We start from the raw sequence: 22,794 nt of genomic DNA on the forward strand, positions 1-22,794 counted from the left end.
ATCAAAAACTCAGGGGACGCATGCTTGGCAGAGCCCGGGCGAGGCAGTAAGATCTATGGACAGGAGACAAGAATGCGGTGAACAGAACTGAGGAACCCAGCACTTCGGCATTCCCTTTCATGACCTTTGTGGACACTGACCTTATCAGTAGGGCTGGGAGGAGGGGTTACCAGGCCTCTAGCACCTTCCTGGATAAGACCCCAGCCTGACTTCCCAGTCCCATCTCCTGTTGTTCCATACCAACCCATCCAACCACATACCCTGTATTTCAGTTACGCCAAACTGCCCACGGGTCCCCAAATATGCTACATTTTTGAACTGGCTCTTTCCACCCACCTGTCGTACCTGGCGAGCTCTGGTTCACCTTCCAAGACTCCTCTCCAATGGAAATTTCCTCCAGGAAACCTTCCAGCCCAAAGCAAAGTGAGTCACATCTGCTCTTCCATAGCGCCTGATGCCTGCCTCCACTGTGGAGCTTAGTAGACTGGAATTAGTAGTTTACCGTCTCAACTGCCCTTGGAATCCCACAGCGGGCAAGGACTGCACCTCAGATATCTGTACCATGCAGCCCAGGGTGTCTCAACAGCAGCAATATTGACATTTGGAGCTGGAAATGGCAGTATTCTTTGCTGTGGGGGTGTTATTCGGTGCATTGTAGGACGTTTAGCAGCATTCCTGGCCTCCACCCACTAAATGCCAGTAGACACTTACCCGCATAATCACCATTGAAGAACATCTCCAGACATTGCTCTCCAGACACTTCTTGGTGACAATACTTCCCCGATCGAGAACCACTGCCCTAGCCCTAACAGAGAGCCTGATATATTCTAGGTATCTAATGTGCACCTGCTGAATAAATCAATGCCCAAGTTAAGGAATGAAGAGCCAAATGAATCAAACGTATAAAGACCTTACTGTGCATTTACATACTCATCAAATCAAAGCTGACAGCTTTATTCTAGCAGTCACATCTCTTCATGAACTGGCTCTACTTCTGTCCTCTCTCGTACCCTTTGCTCCTCGCCTGTGGCCTCTCTTGCAGTCTCATGCTTTCCCTTTCCATCAATCCCGACCTCAGGTGATCCACTCATGCTGGCCTCCCAAAGTGCTGGGATTACAGGCGTGAGCTACCATGCCCAGCCTACTTTCTTTTTCCAACTAGAATGTCAAGGCTCTGCTCAATGATCCTTTGTGAAGCACCTTTACCCTTGGCTCCTGAGCAGAATGAAATCACTGCTTCCTGTGCCTCCCTTCTTGTTCTGTACTTCCCTTCTAGTTCTATTATGCTACCATGTAATATAGTGATTTTTATGTTAGTCACTGAGCTTAAGGCATCCATATGGTCTACTAGGGTGAACAATATGTAATCTTATCTATTTGTCGGCCTATCACCCATCCATCCCTCCATCAACCTGGCTAGCATTTTGAGACTGCTATGCCCAAGACTCCCTCCAATGCTAGTATTCTTGGTTTCTATTATCTAACTTCTGTGCAGAGGCGATAGTACAGGTTACCGGCTAAGTACATGATACAGGCATCCAGAATCATTTATGTCTTAATGACTGTTACATTTCCAGGACTCAATCCTAACTTAGTAGTTTGCAATAAATGTGTTGAATGAACAAATGAGTTAATTCCTAGAAATTGATGGAAGATTGACTTGGGTTATAGGTACAGTAAAAACAAATCCCCTTGCCTCTAATTAAAATATAAATTTACACCTTCCTCTAATTGCTACGGATGATTACTTATATATATTATGTACAATATTTGCTATTCCAAAATGTATTTCCTGAGCAACACAGATGAGCACGCAGTGGCGAGCACAGAGCAGTTAGGGTCCAGCAGCAGTAGACCAGTGGTCCTGCAGGAATACAGTCCAAGCTTCGACAGCCTGAGACCCTTACTGCTGTGACCTAGGCCACTTCCCGTCCTGACCAGGCCACACAACAGCAGCACCAGCTGGGTTTTTTAATTAACTTCCAACTTTGCCGCTCCCTTCCTTCACCAGTAGCTTCAAGTATTTTTCCTAATTTTTTTCATCTGCTTATGCATGTGACCCCACTTCCCCTATATTCCAATCCTACCACCCCCAAACATAGATAAGAGACTAGGTGAAGTAATCTCAATTAGAAACAATACCCTAAATGTTTTCAAATTTTCTTGAAAAAAAGACTATATTTTCAAGGATTATTTCTATAGTTTGCTACTAGAGAAGTTTCTCTGAATTTGTAGAGCACTGAAATTATTAAAAAAAAAAAAAAAAAATTCCAGGTAGGAGCAAATTAGATACCAACTGTGACATTACCCCTTGCTATTTCTTTGAAATGAAATAAAATTAGCTTAATGAATTAAATGACAATAATGATTACAATACACACATCCATGTTTGCATTAAAGTCTTTATTATCCTGAATATAAAAGACAGAGTCCTCTAGGATATAACAGAGTTCTTTATGTGGAAACATTTTTTTACAAGTGAAAAAATAAATACCTCTTGGAATAAAGGCTTATATGCTAATATGTGCCATAAAAAAGTAGAGTTTTAATATTTGACAAAATGTCTGTGCAAAGAAACAAATGCATAAACACATTACTGCTACATTAAGGCAATATGAAAAGTATACTCGGAAATCTCAGTAAAGTGACAGTGTAGGTTTCTAGCTTTACCTTAGCTAGTATTGCACCCGATAAGGTCATCTAGGTCTCCTGACATCCCAGAAAACCTGCTAGCTGACCAGCTTCTAAAATGCCCAAGTGGGAGTGGAAAACATGTTTAAGAATACAGAAGCGAAAAGAACCAAAGCCCCTCCAAAACATACAGAGGGGACAGCCCAAAGTTAGTACTTAAGCAGTTACTTTTAAAAACACAACAAAACCCAAGAAACACAGAAAAGGACACAACATCTAAATACTTCTGGCAAGGCTATAGAAGGCTTGACAGTTCCAGTGAAGTGACACCAATGGGTGAAGCTGGGATGGAGTGCTTGGGAGAAGTGATGAGTTAACCACCGTCAGTTGTACACCATGAGGCTCTGCTTTCTCTCCCCAAGGAGACTGCTCTCCGTTTTCAGTCTGAAATCAAATATTCCAGCAGCTCAGAAGGCCCGGGGAGTACTTGACTACTCCACAGTAATCTCATAACAAATTGGTAGCATTTTATAATCGAAAGTCTTGGGAGAGGGGGTTGGGATGGGGGAGTGAAAAGGAATAGGGAGCCACCATATTGAGTGAGCTGCTTTTTACCAGCCAGACTGGTTTAAATATGACAACACTGTAAACTTTTTAAAAGTCACAGAATTGACTTTTTTGTTTTTTTTTTTTGAGATGGAGTCTGGCCTTTTCTCCCAGGCTGGAGTGCAATGGCGAGATATCTGCTCACTGCAAACTCTGCCTCCTGGGTTCAAGCAATTCTCCTGCCTCAGCCTCCAAGAACTGATTTTTAAATCTTTTTGCATTTCAACCATTCTTGATCAAGTTATAAAGACAGAATGACATTAAAATGATAACAATTTAAGAAAAATTTTCCTATTAAAAATGTTTGGAGCTCCACAACCATACAAAAAGAACGAAATTCTTAAATCTAATTCTTACAAAATTTGCTGCCGATAGGAAACTTACCTCGGGATACATTAAGGAGTCTTACAACATCATTTCCTAAAAGGTACCCAACTTTTTTTGGCTATGTTGCCACTTCACTGACATCGAAGACTTTACTTATTCCTTTACTTGATCATAAAAAAAATCAACATCCAAGGAACATGTCCATGTCCCAGAGCTCCTCCTGGTCCCCACCACTGGAGCTGTTGATTGTACACATGGATATGTTTTTGCAGTGAGGGGTAGCTGTGTTATTTTTCTTCCTTTTTTTTTTTTTTTAAACATCGTGTGGCAGATGGTTGCTGGAGTAATTACTTTCTCCACAATCTATCATTTTTATAATTTATAGTAGTGCAGTTCATGGAAACATGGCAAGTCCAATAAAAGCACAAGCGATTAGATTACAGTCAGATTGAGAAGACTGGTGTGGGTTGGCAGATAGATGTGCTGGACATGCTCCACACGCGACCTGCAGACGGGACATGACTGGAAAAGAAAAGCCAACAGTCTCTGTTAGCATGAAAGCCTTGGCGGGGGGCCTGTGTCTCTGTGCACACCCGGGTCTCTAGTGCATTTCATGTTCTAAATAAATTGTGATCACAGTGATTTCTGGCTTTCAATTGGTAGAGATATTTGCTGTCTTACAAGTTTGAAAGTTTATACTTTACAAGGGCTTAAAAATAAATATTATGAAATTGTATAAACTGAAGGAAATCACACTTTTAGTCAAACCCTGAATAAGTCACACTGAGTAAAGCAATTACTGAAGGTATCTTTCTGTGCAGAATGTGGTCTCTATGTGAGTAGATTATAACCCTTCAGGCAGTCATGCAGGAGACCCTTCTTGAAATTGTGTGTTCTTAGCTCAGCTAATTGACTCAGGCCAACATTTCTGGGCTGATGCCCACATGGCCAGGGAGGGTGGCTCTGCTCCTAGCTATAGGGCAGCTCCACATTCCTGGCTGGCTTCTCAGCAAGTCCGGACTCATCATCAGCCCTCAGGAGAGACTTAGGGATGAGAGTCAGAATAGGTGGGCAGAAAAAGACAAGCCCATGACTGCCTCAGGTGGCGTTTGGTTTTACTAGCTCTGAAATTAACAGCTTCTGAAAAACTAAATATTACTTAGGACCAGTTGTACCTAAAACCATAGTGACATTTAGCAAACCCTTCTGAGAAATAAGAACAAATTGAAAAAACTAGTATATGAGGAAATTAAAAATTCCTCTTCATGCAAGAAAGGAAGAAAACTATGTGAGTTCCCTTTTCTTTGTTAATATTAAAATTAGTTTGACTTGCTATTAAATAATAGTCAACCCATATGCTCCTGAGGCATATGGAGTCATAAAGGAGATGGATCAGCAAGACCAGAGTCAGCAACCCATCCATGGATAACTGAGAAGTATTCTTTCCCAAACGTCTTAAGTAATAAAGGCCATCCTCCTAAGTGTGAGAAAATGGGAGGTAATTTGAAATGGAGGAAGCAGGCATGGACCAGGTCTCAGGAGGCCTGGATTCTAGTCCTCGGGTTGGCTGCTAACTAGATATGTTACTCAGGAATCTGAGCCTCATTTCCAGAACTTGAAAAAAAAAATGATGTAATTTGGAGTAATTATGTTGCTGAAAATAGTACACTAATCTAAAATGTTTCCAAAGGGCAATATCTTTTAAGTCACCAAATACAAAGACCCTTTCCCGGTGAAGATGGGCATTCCCTATCTGTGCATTAGCGAGCCAGTACCTGGCACCTACTCGCCATTAAGAGGAGGGAAGGTGAGGCTGCAGGCAAAAGTAAAGTGGGCAGCTGACTCCCGTACCTGCAGCTGGGTGGCGCAGCTCTCACAGCACACAGTGTGGCCGCAGGGACAGAAGGTGGAGTCGATCTCCTCCTCGCAGCACACCATGCACAGCATGGCTTCCTTCAGCTTGCGGAGCTTCTCCTGCAGCGCCCGGGTCTGCTGGCAGCTGAGGCCCTCGCAGCTGCTGCAGTTCATGCTGCTTTCCGAGGACTTGAGAGGCAAGTTTGAAGGGCTCTGGTTGCTTCTTGAAATGAGGTCCACAACACCAGCATTGTACAGAGCCCTCCTGGCATGGTCATACACCTCCTTTGATGTTCTTTTAATATCAAAGACATACTTCTTGCCAAGGTTAATGTTTTCATTCAGAAACAGAGATGCCAAGTGGCCCTTCAAGTCACGACTATACTGCATCATGACGGCGCTGGTCACTGTGTCACACCTGCAAGGCAAGATTGAACATCTACTTTAACACCGAAGAGCCCGGCAGCCCCCTAATCCGCTACTGTCAAGAACAGAAATGTCAGCAGATGTTCCATATTCTTGTCTGCATGTGTGAAAGTAAGTCCTTCCAGTTTTACGTATGGTCAGTATCTCAGTGACTACACCTCTGTTTCTCCAACAGCTCCTAACATCAGGGCTCTGGTAAAGCAGCCATAAATACAGAGGGCAGTGAGCGCAGCTCCTCCCTCGGACAGAAGCTACAAAGTCAAGTTGCTTATGGAAGAAAAAGGACATCTGCTTTGAAGTCTTGGCTTTAATGTTAAAAATGTCTACAAATTTTCCATTCTGTTCCACAATTTGTGCATCTGTTTTAATATAAAAAAGTTTCGGCCGGGCGCGGTGGCTCAAGCCTGTAATCCCAGCACTTTGGGAGGCTGAGGGGGGTGGATCACGAGGTCAAGAGATCGAGACCATCCTGGTCAACATGGTGAAATCCCGTCTCTACTAAAGATACAAAAAATTAGCTGGACATGGTGGCGCATGCCTGTAATCCCAGCTACTCGGGAGGCTGAGGCAGGAGAATTGCCTGAACCCAGGAGGTGGAGGTTGCAGTGAGCCGAGATCGCACCATTGCACTCCAGCCTGGGTAACAAGAGCGAAACTCCATCTCAAAAAAAAAGGTTTCAAGTTGCCTACAACTTAAATTTCTTAGCTTTAATTATCCAAATACCTGAGTCCAATCACAACGTGGCTTTAAAGTACCCTCTGAAATGAGGGAATCAATTATTAAAAAATCCTTTCATACGCAGTGAGAACTCAGGATAGCAGCTCTGCCAGAATGAAAAGATGACCTGCGTTATCCTTCTCCTGGGCAGCAGAGCAGGCCCAACCACTCAGGGTTACCTTTAGGGTGGTCAAACTTGGCTTTGAACCTGAGTTCTAGACCAAGTAAATATTTATCCTCCCAGTTCCCTCATTTTCATTAGGGTAATAACACTTAACCTCTTAGGGTTGTCGTATTGATCAAATATGCATAGAAATCTCCTAACACAGTTTGTTTCTGGACCAATGGCATAAGAAAATATGGTAGGAGGTAAGCAGAGAATGTCTGTGTGGCTCACACACATGCACTTTCTGTGGGTAAAACAAGACTACATTAATAAGGTCCCCACTGCTACTATGGAAACAATGTTCAGAATGTCTTAAATTCTGTACTAGATTCATTGACACAATGATTCAAGGAACCGTAGAAACCTGGCTGTCACCTAAAAACCTTAGAACTGCAGTGCTGAGGTGACCAAGCACACGGGATACCTGCCTGTAGAATGCGTGTGTCTCTGTGATTGCTCGGTAGAGTCCGCTGGCTGCCCTGGTGCTGATCATTTTAAACAAGAGCACGATGCTGTTCCCAGACTCCTTGGTGACCGTCAAGTATACATTCTTTCCTGACTGGGTGGCCATCTGTACCACAGGATAAGCTATCCTAAGAGACGGGAAGAGAAAAGAAAGCAGCGCTAGAAGGAGTGACTCTTCACCATGTGTGTGCCTTTGTGGGATCCTTGTTTGCTCATGACCCAGCAGAAAAATCAAGACACCTCCTCTAGGGCTATCCCATCACCATCATGCTGCCTGGTCAGAAAGGTGCAGTGGAAAGCAGTTGGCCATATGTGGAGGGAAGTGTGGGAACAAGTGTTGCGTGTGCCCACATGCACATCTAGAGGTGAAAACAAGTTTTTTATGGCAGTGAATGGGTTATTATTTGGAAAATGTTAACTCTGCCACATTGTATGCCTTGAATTAACATTTAAAATGGTTATTCAGGCCTGAATAAAATTAATGTACATCCAAAATGAAACCTGTTATTCCTAAGAGCTGACTGTTGAGTAAATCCCTTCCTACTTTCTATTATGTTGAGAGCCACAGAAGTATACACATGCCTAGGTCAGAACCAAGTAAGTCTTGGCTTACCTATTAATTGGGCTAAAATCATCTTTACAAATTGAGATTCCTTCAGGTCCAACCCCAATGAGCAGTTTCTGCCCTTCGCTATCCCGCACAGAATGCCATTCTATGCCATAGTTTTCCATTGCTGACACAATCTGCAAAACTTGGTATTCAGCTGAAGCCTGGCTGGTCCCCTCCAACTCCTTGTGTTTTGCAACAATGCTGGAGGACACCAAAAGGACAGAGAATTAATTATACAGATATTAACTTTAGAGATAAACCTATGTAGTCTTCACTAGTGAAATACACTAACACTGATGAATCACAGCAACTTAAAACTTAAGCATGACTGATGTTTCATTTATTTAGCAAACTTTCTGTAAAGAACATCTAAGACACTGAGATCTCAACTATTAAATATTTGGTAAAAATGCTTTGGGGATGCTGGATGCGTGATGAATTGGAAGAATTATGGAAAGTCTCTAAAAATATACATGAGTCAACTTTATATGTTGGAAGGTCTCATGCATTTGTCCACATATACTTTACAAGTAAAAGTTGAGCCCTAATCCCCTGTGGCCAGGAAAGGAGGATGACCAGCAAACCGCAGAAGTCAACCTGGCATGGAGGCAACCCTCAGTCGAGCTTTCAGATGAGACTGAGTTCCACCTGCAGCTTGACTAGAGTCCCAAAAGCCAGAGGACCCAGCTAAGACATCGCCAGATTCCTGACCTACAAAACTGTGAGACAATTTTTGTTGTTTTAAGCCACTAAGTTTTGGGGTAACTTGTTATGCAGGAAGAGATAACTAAAATGCCTGTGTTAGATCTCCTGGTTTAATTCTTGCTGGGATGAAGAAAACACCAATACACATAATAGACTTTATTTTAGGAGATTTGTACTTAAAGGCAGAGGTTTAAAAAATTCTCATTATATAGCATTTCATACTGTGTTTATATATTTTTCAAATAAAAGGCTAACAAGTTTTTCAAAATTATCAGTGAAATTGGTCAATGGCCTAGTCTTAACCTCACAAATTAAGTGTATGTATCACAGATTTATCTTCTTCTGGAAATGCTTATGCATTTGATAGCTCTGTGGATATAAGCAGTAGCCCTGATGGCAGCCTCACCTGTTCAAGGCAGCACAGGAGAGCTCCTTGGCACACAGCTCCTCGTAGTTATACTTGGCAGTGTTCTGGTTGTAGTCTCCAAACTTGGTCTGGGCCAGGAGGGCACTGAGCTCCACCGCCTGCTCTGGGGAACACAAGAGGTGGCCTGCCAAGAGGGCCTCCTTGATGTGCAAGAAAAAGATGTGTCTGCAAAGCAAGGCGAGAACGAGCTTATGCTGGGACAGCCTGACATTAAACTCAACCTACTGAGCAATTTCACAGTCACTTTCAAGGAGAGTAATTTTCAAAATCACACTGAAAATGCTTAATATTAAAGAACTCTTTCAAAAAATCATCAGTATTAAGACAAAATCAAAGTAAAACAACTGAGTTTCTCTGGAATAATAGTTGTGACCCACACAAAATAAACTTACTTAAGACAAGTTTGTAACATTAAGGCTATAAAAGATAAAATAATTATACATAAGCTTCTGCATTATAATTTTTTTTTGAGACAGGGTCTCACTTTGTCACCCAGGCTGGAGCTCAGCTCACTGCAACCTCTGCCTCCCAGATTCAAGAGATTCTCCTGTCTCAGCCTCCTGAGTAGCTGGGATTACAGGCACATGCCACCACGCCCGGCTAATCTTTGTATTTTTAGTAGAGATGGGGTTTCACCATGTTGGTCAGGGTGGTCTCCAACTCCTGACCTCGTGATCCACCCATCCTGGCCCTCCAGAGTGCTGGGATTACAGGAGTGAGCCACAACACCTGGCCTTATAATGTTTTAAAAGAAATTATTTTAATCAGAAAAATTATATCTTTACATGGATTCTGATACAATCTTAAGGAACTCTATATATAAAGACAAACTTCTCAGCTTTTATCAAATGATATTCCAATCTCTAGTCTCAGTGCCAGCTTTTCTCTTAAGAATCACATGAAAAATGTCCAATCTCATATAGGATTTACCACCTGAATGTTCTTCAGTACCTCAATTTTGACTCATTTGAAACCAAACTCCATATATTCTTCCCCAAGCCCTTTTTCTCCCAATGGAGACACAGACTGACTTTTGACTCTGTCCTATTTCACTTGACCTTCTTGTCTCTGAAGACTATTTAAATTCAGTTCTATCCTCCCATTTGTACCTTCTCAACACTACTTGAAGCAAGAATGTACACTATTCTCTGAGCTGCTCTCCTCCTCCAGACTCCATGCCACCAGTCTACCTTCCATGCTGCTTGCTTCTAGCATAAACTTGTCATTTCTCTGCTCAAAATCCTTCAAGGGATCTATATGGCTTGCCAAGGGAGCACATTGTTAGCAAGGATCGGAGGAGTCTCTACCATCTGGCCCCAGCTTTCCAGCCACGTCTCCTGTCATTCCCTGCAGCTGCTATGCACCAGGAGAGGGAACAATTCCTCTCTCTGGAAAATCCAGGAAGCAGGTTCATGCCCCAGTGTCTCTGGTCTTGCTGCTCCCTCTGTCCTGATGGCCATTCTTTCTGTCCTCTTTCTTGGATACCCTTTGGTCTATATCACATGCAAATCCTCTATTCCTCTACTGAACTATTTGACATAACATGCATATTATATATGACTTATTAAGTTCCTCAAACATCAGAGAGCTCCAAAAATGTAGATAGAGCTGCATGCAACCTGTGATTAGTGTACATTCCAACGTTCGTTTCAACCTGTTTGAGCCTGTCCTAGTTGTATACAATACTATATTCTACATTTACCAAAAGGTATGCTACACTTAAAAACGCCTGTAAAATTCAGATACAGTCACACTGCCCAAAACTCTGAAGAGCATCAGAACCACCGTGCACAGAGTGGCCTCAGTTTTAACATGTGTGTCTGGTGAATGTGAAGTTTTAACCTTCCTTTGATGACTCGTGATACCCTCTCAAACATGCTTAATTGCTACAATATTCCTCCCATTAACAAATGAGCTATAACTTTGGCCAGGTGCGAAGTCCTCAACACTGCTTCTGTTTAACAATATATCTCTCTCTGACATTCCAGGTAGAGGAACATGAACAAGGGAAGAATCGGCTAAGGAGGAGACAGTGAGGCTACAAATCTAAGGAAGTGCTGTCCTGAGAGTCCAAAATGTCCGGCTGATGAGAGCCATTAATCTATTTTCACTAAGAAGTGTTTACATTCAATGTTTTGTGCATTCTATAATGATAAAGAAATATTTAAAATGATGAAACTCTGCCAAATACTGCAGTTTTTTCTTTTTTCAAAGCCCCTGTAAAGAAACCACAGTAAGGATGTGTAATAGCCTGAAAGAAGATAAACATGGTTTTTATTAACCCAAACATCTGCTAACCTTTAAAGTATTTCTGACATACTGCTAACCTGAGAAGGGAGCCCCCACTGGGGCAAAGAAATCACCATGAAAATAATTTGCTGTAAAACAGCTACCTGAGGACTGTGATCTAGCCTTCTGAGCAAGCCATGGTGCTACCGCACTGCTGCAGGCCTCCAAAGACTTCTTAGATGACCATTTGATAAACTGCATCTTGGTGAAGGCAGCCATCTCTCTATTCAACTGGGGTGAGGAACTGTTAGGAAACTAAAATCTGCACGTCTGCTTACATTAAAGAAGAAATTAGGTTCTGAAAGACTTTACGAATATTGCCACAACAAACTGAGTGTACTTAGTTTAATTACTGCTTATGTAAAAGTGGCTTTTAATTTATTTTCCAAGTCGAAAGTTAGAGACTAGTTCCTGCTTTATTAAAGGTAAGTATAGCCTGCAAAAGAAGAATTTTGACTCAATTCCATATCTTTTTCCACCCTACCCATGCCTACACTTCTGGAGAGACAGTGGCCAAAATCAAAGGCAAAGAAGCAGTAACAAAATGTAAACAGGTGGCAGACAGCCTGAGAGTACCACTGATCCTTCTCGGCATAGGGGCCAGAATTTAAGAAAAGGTCAGGCAAGCGGGGGATGATTGACCTTTTCGACATACTCCACATTCTAGCCTGGACTGCAGAGGATGCCTGGTAAGCATGAAAAATCCTTCTCTTTACTGTTAACATCAGTTTTCTCATAGGCCCTTCCTGCATTTTGCAGTTTCGTGGCTATAAAGCAACATTTTCATTTCAAATCAAGAAATATTTGTCTTGCACTGCCTCTGTGCCCAGCCCTAAGCTGGGGTTATAAGGTAAACATGTCTGAGAGATCCTTTTTAGATGGACTTACAGCCTTTTAAAACAAAGGAACATATCCAATCAAAGTAACTCCAGCCACAATCTAGCTTTTGGGTGACAAGTTTATGCCCTTCAGGAGAACACACAATGGAGCACTGGTAGCAAAGGTGAGCACTCGAATAGGTTCTTTCCAAGACAGAGGATAGCAGAGCTCAGAGACATGTTTCCAACAAGAACTTCAATGATGGCTCAGTATTTGTGTATGGTTTTAAATCAAGTATTTTCTCCTCTAACCATCTGGATTGTAACTATCTGGCTCCTGGGTTTTGCCTCTCCTTTTTTTTGTAAAGTAGGCGAAAGGTTACCAATAATATCAAAAGAAGCAGATGCGGTCAGAGAAGCCATGGCTGCCGTGAATTCTTTTGCACTAAAGATCAATTCATTATAGGCTACATCCTAGAATCACCAACCGAAAGAAAGTCTTTGGAAAAACACAGTTGTCTTTGTCATAAGCAAATGTCCATGAATATGTTTTATGGGCATACATAAGCTCAAACTGTACCTTTTAAACATTCTTTGGGTTACACCTTCTAATTCAGGATTCTTCTTTGTTACCCAGTTACTAAGAAAACTGATATTTTCAATATATAGATCACATTTTGGGGCCCAAGGTGTAACATTCTGGCTAACTCATGTCCTAGCATCATGGGCACAAATGAATTCACACTTACTGAGCATTATGGAAAATTAAAAAAAAAAATAAAGTGAATATAAGGATATGCCAAATTTTAATTTTTAAAATGAATCACATATTCTTACTATATTTTTTCTTTCAAAGTACTTCAAATTTTTTCTCTTTTAAAAATTAATTCCTTCTTATAGTGTTAAGGAATGAAGTTAGATCATTTATCTTTAAAGAGCTGTAATCAGAGAACTTTCCCCCAAACACTGGCTTGTCTCATAAAGCAACTATCTGGGAATCAAAGCAGAACTTTCTGCAAACCTGTTGGAAGTTGTTGATCTGCTCCTCACAGAGTTCCTCCCAGTTACTACCCTCCAGTGACCTCACCAGTTACACCATTTTGAAGAATGACAAATGTAAAATAACTATATCCAGATCCATTACTAAACTCAAAATTTAAGAACTAACCTACATCTTTAAAACAGCTAAGTAGCTATTTTTTCAAACACTCAGTAACCGAGAATTGAACTGTACATCTCCTGGAAAGCCGTGACTGACCCTGGCCATAGTAAGTAATGGCTGGCTCCGCTCTCACCTTGTCAGACCCCGCACTGTGATCATCAGTAAGCCTGCTTCAGTCCAAGGAGTCACTTAACCACAGTTTATTTTAAATCAAACTTTGACTGCAAAGTTACATTTAAAAACTATCAAATCAAAACAGGATTTCTACGAGAGTTTTCTGTTTTGCATCTTTAATTCCAGTAAAACAAAAATCAGTTCAAGATGGATCATGGGGCTGAATGTAAAAGCTAAAATCCTACAATTTAACAACTAAACGTCAGAGTTCTCTTCATGACTTCCAGGTAGCAGAGGGTTCTCAGGACACAGCAAGAACCACAAATGAAGAAAATGGATAAATGAGGCTTCACCAAAATTAAAAACTTCTACTCATAAGAGGCATCAGAAAAACAGGTAAGCCACCAGAGGGAATATATTTACAAAAATATATCCGACAAAGGACTGGTAATCTGGGGTGTATAAAGAATTTGTACAACTCAAAAATAAAGGCAAACAACAAAAATGAGTAAATGACTTGAATAGCTACTTTGAAAAAGATACATGAAAGGCCAATAAACACATGAGCAGGTGTGTAACATTAACTGTCAGAGAAATGCAAATTAAAACCACATTTGACCACTACACGCCCACCAGAAAGTTGGCGGGGATGTGGAGGAACTAGCTTCTTACATTCTTGCTGGGAGTATGGAATAGCACAACTGCCAAATAGCTTTGGGAAAAGGTCTGGCAGTTAGTTATAAAATGAAACAATTACTTACTCTATGAGCCAGCTATTCCATTCTTAGATATTTATTTATTCAAGAGAAATGAAAACATGTTTCTACCAAAAAAAGATATATATTAAAATGTTTATGGCAGGCTTATTCATAATAGCTGAAAACAGGTGTTCATTAATAGGAGAATAGGCTAAACAAACATTGGAGGCATTCAATGGAATACTATCCAGCAATATAAAAGAACCAACCACTGGCACATACGACAATATGGATGGATCTCAGACATCTGGGATGAACAAAAGAAGCCAGACATCACAGAGTACATTCTACGAAATTCCATACAGACAAAGTTGAACAAGCATAGCTAATCTCTGGTGGAAGAACACATGACAGAGGTATGGCATGCAACGGGCAGGGGTGGGGGAGAAGGGGAGGGGTTGACTGCAGAAGGGCTTGAGGGAACTTTCTGGAGTGATGATCCCGTTCTAAATTTTCATAGTGCTTTTATTTAAACAAGCACAGCCATTTGTCAAAAATGATTAAATGGTATAATTAGGATTTATGTAAATTTTACATCAAAAGAAAAAACTAAACATTGAGTTTTAGTTAATGTTATGCATGCTGAAGTATTTAGAGGGGAAACATATACAACTTATTTTGAAATGCATCTAAAAACAGAATGATTTTAATGATGGATGGATAAATGAATGAATATGTAATAAAGCAAGTAAACTATTAATAGAATTTAGTATATATAGTATATATTTAGTATATATACTACAGAGCATATAGTATATATACACTAGTAGGATATAGTGTGTGTATATAGTGTGTGTGTGTGTGTGTGTATATATATATAAAAATATAAATAAATATGTAATGTATATAGGTGTTCCCTGTAAAAATCTCCAATTTTCCTGTCTGTCTGAAAATCTTCATAAGAAGTTAAGAAAGTAATACTAGTACAAATCCCTTAGGGTCAAGGATTCAAATAACTAGCCATATCTAACAAACCACCACATGTATCTCCTTCATGGACGGCTTGCACTGAGAAACATGTCACAGCCAAATAATGACCAAGTTAGGCCTCTATGTAGGCTTAAGGAGATCCTTTTCAAAGCCCGAAGTACAAAATAAGAATCACTGATGAAAGTGCCCCTCATGCTCTAAAGCAGTGAAAAGACATGGAGGGTAGCAGCTGGGAAAATTTTTAACCTCAAAAGTGATCACAGCCCACACCAGAAGAACATGACTAATTGAAAGCAGAAAATCTGCACTTCTAAAAAATGTGCTTATTCACTCACAGAGATACCCATCCTAGGCAAACACCGATCTAGGCAGTCCCAAAATCTAAAAGCGTTAACTACAGTCTCTTTAGCCAGGAGTGCTTTTTGGTACATTTATTCCAGGAGGCAGGGAAGGTTCAGGAATTTTCAGATCTCATCATCTTTTTTTTTTCTTTTTGAGACAGTCTTGCTCTGTTGCCAGGTGACAGGTTGGAGTGCAGTGGCGAGATCTTGGCTCACTGCAACCTCTGCCTCCCGAGTTCAAGCAATTCTCCTTTTTCAGCCTCCCGAGCTGCTGGGACTATAGGTGCGCCCCACCATGCCCAGCTAATTTTTGTATTTTAGTAGAGTAAAATATTTTCACCATGTTGGCCAGGATGGTCTCCATCTCTTGACCTCATGATCCGCCTTCCTTGGCCTCCCAAAGTGCTGGGATTACAGGCATTAGCCACTGTGCCGGGCCCTCATCACCTTTTTAACTGCCTTCGCATCCTGAGTTACTTGCTAAGTCCTGCTGTGGATACAGAAGAGGGCTGGGAGCAGGTCACACCAGGACACCATTCAGAGGAAATACACCCAGTGTCCCTGCAGCTGCTCAACACTGGTCACCCTGAGTCTGACCCTAGGTGCCTTCTAAATGCTCACATTTAATTTTAAATGACATTTAAAAAACCTTCTTTGAATATTTCATACAAATATATAAATACTAGAAATTCCCAAAGAGCATGAAGGTACCCAGACAGGCATTCCTTGGCTGAAATAAATACATGTAATAACATAAACATCCTATAGCCTTAGCAAAATAGAAATTTAAATCAGAAATTCAAAATTCAATTAGTACTTTCTTTGGAAATAACTACATTCCTTTTAACCTTTTTACTTTACAGGGCCTATTTTGTGTTTGGGCATGCAAATATATACATATACACACACATATATATAATACATATACACAATACATACATATATAATTATATATATATTTCTATTCTCAGGCATATGGTTGATATGATGAACATAAATGATACTTTTATAATAGATCACTACTACTGTAACAGCACCAGACAGAACTTAGCCACTCTGCATCACACAAAGGTAAATTAAGAAATCTTTACTAACACTGACAGTTTTGAAAGACTTTGGACATTACAGGTATTGCTAGCACCAATGTGACTGAGTACTGAATTGGTTTGGATTTAATTACCACCTGCCTATGGTTTGCATGTGGCATTCGCTCTGTGGTTTTCAATGATGCTATCTTTCCTAGATTTCCACATGTCTAAAAGAGATTGTTGTTGGAAGACAGGGAAATATCTTGTTAATATGTACCTTGGACTATAAATGGGTTGCAGTTAAAGTGATGCTGTAACTTGAAAACTACCTGACCTTCCTAGAAGACCCAGATAGGCGGTAGTTTCTTTAAGGGAAGAACTAGTAGCTACAATAAACACATGGTCTGGGATGGGGTAGAGGGAGTGAAAGGAAGGAAGCAAAAGAATGTGAAGAAGCTCAAGTTAAGTTCAAACAGAAGATAATCACTTCAAAACATTGTTTTAGTGGTGAGATTTCTTTTAGATACTCTCAGCTTTTCAGTTTGTAGAAGCAAAGTGAAAAACACCTCAATATCTATTAGGAAAACTTATATTAATAGCATCAGTCAACCTCATTTTCGTTTACATCCAAGTTCTTAATTCTGTGATTCAATAATATGCAACAGCCACTTATCAGACTTTGGGGATACGATGTTGGTCAGCTCCCTGTTTAATAGATTAGGTTATTAGAGTGACTGATAATAAATTGTCACATAAGTATTAGTATTATAAGCTCATTCAATGCTATAAAGGAAAGATGCATGATTTCTTGGGAGAGTTTAAGTCTCCCAAGCAAGGCTAGAGAAGGCTTTCCTGAGGGCTCAGGATAGAGATGAAGTCAGAAAGGTAGGACACATTTAACAAGAGAGGAGTCAAACTCATCACTGCTGGTTATCAATGAAATCTGGATGAAATTTAGCATCCAGGATTAAAGCATTTCTGTGAACACTTAGTCTGAGACTCACAGAGTTCTTGGACTGGGGTTGTTTTCTGGGAAAGAGAATCCATGTGTCGGTGAGCTTTACCTAAGCAAAACATCTCCTAGCAAAGACTACAGAACTCTGCTAAATCATGGCTAAGTCAGGAAAAATACAGATTTTATTGGCAGTGGTTGGTATAACTACCATTGTGAAGATGAAGCATATATTTCTCTAATCTCTGGTTTTGAAAATGTTGACAAAATCCAATTGGAATTGCAGTGAACTCAAAGCCTTTGAAAGGCAAGAATTTCCAAGATGATTATTATTTCCGATCTGCTTCCAGAAAACATTAATTTGTTTCACTATTCATTTCAATCCATAGCATGGCAAACATCTGCTGAAAATACCTGCTGTCTGCATCTCTGAAATATGCCAGCTGAAAAGTAAAAGATTCTCCTTTCCCATTTGAGGCTCATATTCAGGAGCAAAGCATAATTTGGATAGCAAAACCAAATCTAAAACTAGGCCACATCAGAATTCTACCTACCTAACTATCTAAGCAGACACAACGTGCTTTTTCTGTTTTCAGAGACACATGTTTAGGAAAACATTAAGGAAAATAATATAAAGAGGACACAAAAGCAATGAAAAAATTATTGCTAGGAGAAATTTAGAAACCATCTCTTTAGGGGCTTTCAAGTAGGAGGTAGAGCTGGGACCGTGGCAGTGCAGAGGGCTGGTAGTTGGTGGCAGAGCTGGAACTACAATACAGGGCATCTGCGTGGTTCCCTGGGGCTGTCCTATGACACACAGGCCTTCCTGCCTATCATTCTCACAAGGGCCCCCCAGTCTGATATCAACTCATATGTTAACTGCCCTCCCCAACTTTGCTACTTTAATTGTCCCCAGAGGACAACTCTGCCAGGATATTTCAGCACCACTTAATAACTGTCTAGACGCTTTCTGTATACTGCATGCACCCTCATGATTCAGAAAAGAGTAAGAAAATCACCTCTCATAACTGGATAGTCAAAGCTAAATTAACTCACTAAACAGACCTACTGTATATTCATGGCACTTCATGTAAGAATTTTACAACAAATAATTAAACATCAAAGAAGTTTATGAACCAGCTTTATTTACTAGCATTTATAAACATAAGCATTTTTATTCTATAGTTTCATGCATGTAAGAACAATGCTAATTGTAAATGAGACCCAGTACAGCTTCTGACGTCCTAAGAGGTACAAATGCTAATTACAAATCACTTTATCTAGTTATGAAAACTTAAGTGCAGTTATGTATTTCAGCCAACCCCACAAAACCATGTAAAACTCACCAATATATCAAAAGCAGTTAAAAGTTAAGGCCACACTAACTTTTCAATACAACTTCAAAAAGGGATTAAAATTACCTAGTTGAACTAGGTATGTACATTCTTTGAGCACTATTATGAATCTCGAGAGTCCAAGTCAATTGACTCAATAAAGGAGAAACCAAGACAGGAAACTTGATTCGAGTTCTTATTCATAAAATGTCTCTATTTCTTACATGAATAAAGTTGATTTGATAATAGTTACTAACCCAATTACAGGAAAGCACAGGTAGACATCATCTACTAGTCAATCATAAAGTCTGAATACACTGGGCACTGTGGCTCACACCTGTAATCCCAGCACTTTGGGAGGCTGAGGTGGGTAGTCACAAGGTCGAGAGTTTGAGACCAGACTGGCCAATATCGTGAAACCCTATCTCTACTTAACAAAAATTAGCTGGGCATGGTGGTGGGCGCCTGAAATCCCAGCTACCCGGGGGGCTGAGGCAGGAGAATTGCTTGAACCTGGGAGGTAGAGGTTGCAGTGAGCAGAGACTGTGCCACTGCATTCCAGCCTGGGTGACAGAGCAAGACATGTTGGGTTATATCTTTTCTTCTACTTGACTGCAAGTTATGACAGTGAAGTGAAAAGCTTTCACAAATCAGCTTTAAATAATAATTTTAAAAGGCCTATTCTGATTAATAGAGACAGCTAAAACATCCTTAAGCACGCAATCACTTTAGTATTTTGCAAGATATTTTCAGGGGCACCAAGAATTCCATGAATCTGTCTCAACCTTTAAAGCTCGATTACAAGACAGAGCGGAGATTTCAAATTCAAATGAATAGTATTTCAAAATGAGTTTCTATCAGTTCTTTGGTAAAACAAACAAGCAAATGTCATGTAAAAAACTCTGAAAGAATAATGCTAATTTATCACTGCCTAAAATTTTTAGAATCACATTTTTCACATGCATGGCAAATTTCTAAGCCAAAGAATTATGAAAAACATTAAAACTTAGATCCAAAGTTTGCTATGTCTTTAAAGTAGGTGTTTTCCTTTTTAATTTTTTGATATGCCACTATAAGATTGAAGTCTCTTGCCTTTCAGCAATAAATATTAAATATCAGTTTCCTAGTTTGGCTCATTCTTAAGAAAAGAATTAGAGTCAGTCCAGGGGAGAACATATTTTGTTTGAAAAATGAGACCACATGCTTCAGCTGTCTACCACTGCCAGTGGTGTTTTACAACGTAGGGAGAGAAATTCAATCTAAACTCACCAATCGTGTGTAATATGTCTGTGGGATGGAATTCAGTTACAGCAGCCTTAGAAGAGTTCATGAAATTACATTTTCAAGAAACTTAAAAAATTCTGCATGAAGTCAGACAGAGTTCTCTGCTGCACACTGTAATCTGACACTAGGCTGAAGAAACTGACCAAGTTTAAGTAACCCAAGAGGAACTGTTTCCTGCTTTCTGTTAGAACAGTCTGCAATGACCTATAGTAACACGGCTGAGGCAGAGGTTACTATCGGGCACTAGATGCTGCTATCAGGAAATCAGTCTGGTCCATGGTTTTTCTTTCTTTCTTTTTTTCTCGGGTAGCACTTAAGTGTTTGTAAGAATTCAACCCTGCTCACCCATCAAGTTTATCAAGACAAGAAAAACTAAAAGAAAGATTGGAAAATCCACTTAGGCCAAGTAGGTAGCTCCCTCTTCACCTCAACAAAAGGACTGCCATGGAAAATGTGTTAAGATGGAACTCTGTATCAAAACAAACTTGCCTGTGAGTATCTCTGAGAAGATGCAGCGGCCCTTCTAAATGAACCAAAGGTCTATTTGACAGTGGTTTATTTTAGCTCACTTTACCTAGTCTGCTCCTGTAAGATGAGATGAGGCTCCACGAAGAACTTGACTCTCAGTTTAAACCGGTAAGGGGCTAGCCCATCCATCTGCTGGGAGATCCGGTTTCTCAGGTTGAGCCATAAACTTTCACCTTTGCTACCCGTAAACTGCAGTCCAAAATAATCAACTTCTATGATTCCCAATCGCCTGCACACCTAAAACAAAAAGGAATGCAGCCAGGATGAGCAAATGGTACATGTCAAAGCAAACTCAACGGCTCCCAGAGACTGAGATTGCTGGCACTTTTCACAAAGTTCGATGCTGTTATAATTCCTGATCTAAACTGGAAAAACCAAGTTCTACAGCTCCAATGATACCAAACCACGAGCTGTAATACGGAGACTCGTAATTCACTTTAACATCTAGGGCATGACCAATTGCAATAGAGAAAAAAAGGAGCCCTCAAAAGTGGCCTTCCAAAAGGATGAGGAGGGGAAACTACCGGGTATTTTCCTTCTTATTCCGACCACCAGAATACCCTCCAGCAGCATACTCTGCACAGCTGATTTCTGGCGACTTATTATCTGGGCAATTTTAGCCACCTGGACTCCAAAAATCAAACACATTGAAGGAACATGCTACAGGTGTCAGCTAAGCTTCACAAGCGGTTTCCCAAACATCTCAGAGCTAGAGGGGTCGAGGGCACAGCGTTTCCCTTGGATCACATTTGCCGTCTGCCATACCACTTATGTACTATTTGGCACCGATCTCCCTCACTCTTAAGGAAACAACACATGCTTAAAAACAACTGAGCAGTAGATGACCCAAAGCTAGTCCTCCCGTGTCCCCCGCAAACCCGGAGACGTAGGTGAATAGTGCATTTGAGAAGCAGCCTGAGAAGCAGCGTGAGACAAGGGCTGGGCTAGTCTGCTAAGGACCCCTGGGGCCGGAGACTGCTTCGAGTCACTCCATCCCATCCTGGCACGCGGATGGTACTGCCAGGCGCCGCGGGGACCCGACAGGTGGCATCAAGCACATACCTGCGGCAGGTGTGCTGGGCCGCCTTCTTCCGGGAAAGTGCGGGGTTGGGGGGATGATGGGGGGATGGATCCCCGCTGCCCCACGCTGCGCACGTCCAGGAGGAGACCGCGCGCCCCATGCCTGTGGAGGGAAGGGGACGCGCTTTCCCCGGCCGCCGCCGCCGCCGCCGCCGCAGTGCCGCCCGGCCCCTGGTAGGCGGCGCGCCCGTCTGCCCGGCGTCACTGTGAGGCACCTCGGCCTCGCGGGACCCGCCAGAACCCTCTCCTGCCCGTCGCCCTCACCTGGTTGAGGCAGTCCTCGCCGTTGGCTTTCGCCTCCACCTCCACCTCCATCGGCACTGCGTCCGGCCTCGTCACATAGCACAGCATGACTAGGGCTGCCGCTGCCGCCACAGCCGCCTCCTCTTTGGTGTGCGCGGGGCTACCGCCTTGTCACGGCTGGGACCCAGCCCCGAGATCCGAGAGGGCTGGCCTTCGAAGGCTGCTGCTCTGCGGACCCTGTCCTGCGCCCCACGGCCGCCGCTCGCGTCCCCGCTACCCCCTCGCCCGCCGCCCGCCGGCGCCCCGTGTCCTCCGCGGTGGCGCCGCACTCCAGCAGCCCAACTGCCAGCGCCGAGACAGGGACTCCGCTGAAATAGTGGCCCCGCCCCCTTCAGCTCGGGCCCCCGCCAATCACGGCCTCCCCGCCCCTCCTCCGCCGCACGGTCAGCCAATAGCGACGCCTCTCGGCCGCGGCCCCTGCTTCCCAGCGCCGGCTGAGTTCCCCTGGCCGCCCCTGGAGGTGGTAGCCTGCGGGCGCCGAGTGCTGCGCAAAGGAGGGAGGCCAGGAACACACCCTCCGACTCTGCCCGCTGGGCGACGCTGCTCGGAGCTAGCGATCGCCCGGGGCACCAGGCGGGGACGCCTTTCTGCCGTCTCGAATCTACCGTGATTAAACACCTCCAAGCTGCCACTATTCTTAGGATATCTTGGATCACTCCGAGCACGCATTTCGATTGTGAAAGCAAAAAGGAAAAGGAGCAACCCAAAGCCTAAAGGAAACTGTTTTCCACCAGCATTAGCCACAGTGGGTTGCTGGCAGAATCGTTGTTCCTTATTAAGACCTCATCACTGAGAAAAACAAAATCTGAGTCTAAAAGTTTTTGCAGTTGACCAGTGAGCCAGATGTCTTGGTATAGTGTTGGTATGTTTCCGGGCTTCTCCTTACTCTCTGTTGAATCAAAACGTCTTACAGGGTACTAGGCCGTCTCTCAGGTTGC

The 22,794-nt window shown here is 42.1% G+C and overlaps 1 protein-coding gene across 3 annotated transcripts; it reads right to left on the reverse strand.

The window, feature by feature from the left end:
- Positions 1-2,386: 2,386 nt before the first annotated feature.
- On the reverse strand, positions 2,387-22,140 carry LOC100385065 (E3 ubiquitin-protein ligase MYLIP). Of its 3 annotated transcripts, XR_004741671.3 has the most exons (8): positions 21,818-22,140; positions 20,520-20,710; positions 8,915-9,100; positions 7,807-8,004; positions 7,157-7,321; positions 5,416-5,836; positions 3,622-4,086; positions 2,387-3,075 (listed from the first exon to the last, which is right to left on the reverse strand). XR_004741671.3 is itself a non-coding variant. In XM_002746266.7 (7 exons), exons 1-7 carry the CDS (start codon positions 21,902-21,904, stop codon positions 3,997-3,999), a joined length of 1,338 nt encoding a protein of 445 aa, XP_002746312.1. In that variant the 5' UTR covers positions 21,905-22,140; the 3' UTR covers positions 2,387-3,996. The 3 variants fall into 3 exon arrangements, 2 of the variants coding, with proteins under 2 accessions (XP_002746312.1, XP_078224573.1); XM_002746266.7 differs by having other exon boundaries at positions 2,387-4,086; XM_078368447.1 differs by having other exon boundaries at positions 2,387-4,086; positions 21,536-21,850.
- Between the last annotated feature and the right edge of the window lie 654 nt (positions 22,141-22,794).

Source organism: Callithrix jacchus, chromosome 4, assembly GCF_049354715.1.
Source record: "Callithrix jacchus isolate 240 chromosome 4, calJac240_pri, whole genome shotgun sequence".
NCBI classification, from domain to species: Eukaryota; Metazoa; Chordata; class Mammalia; order Primates; family Cebidae; genus Callithrix; species Callithrix jacchus.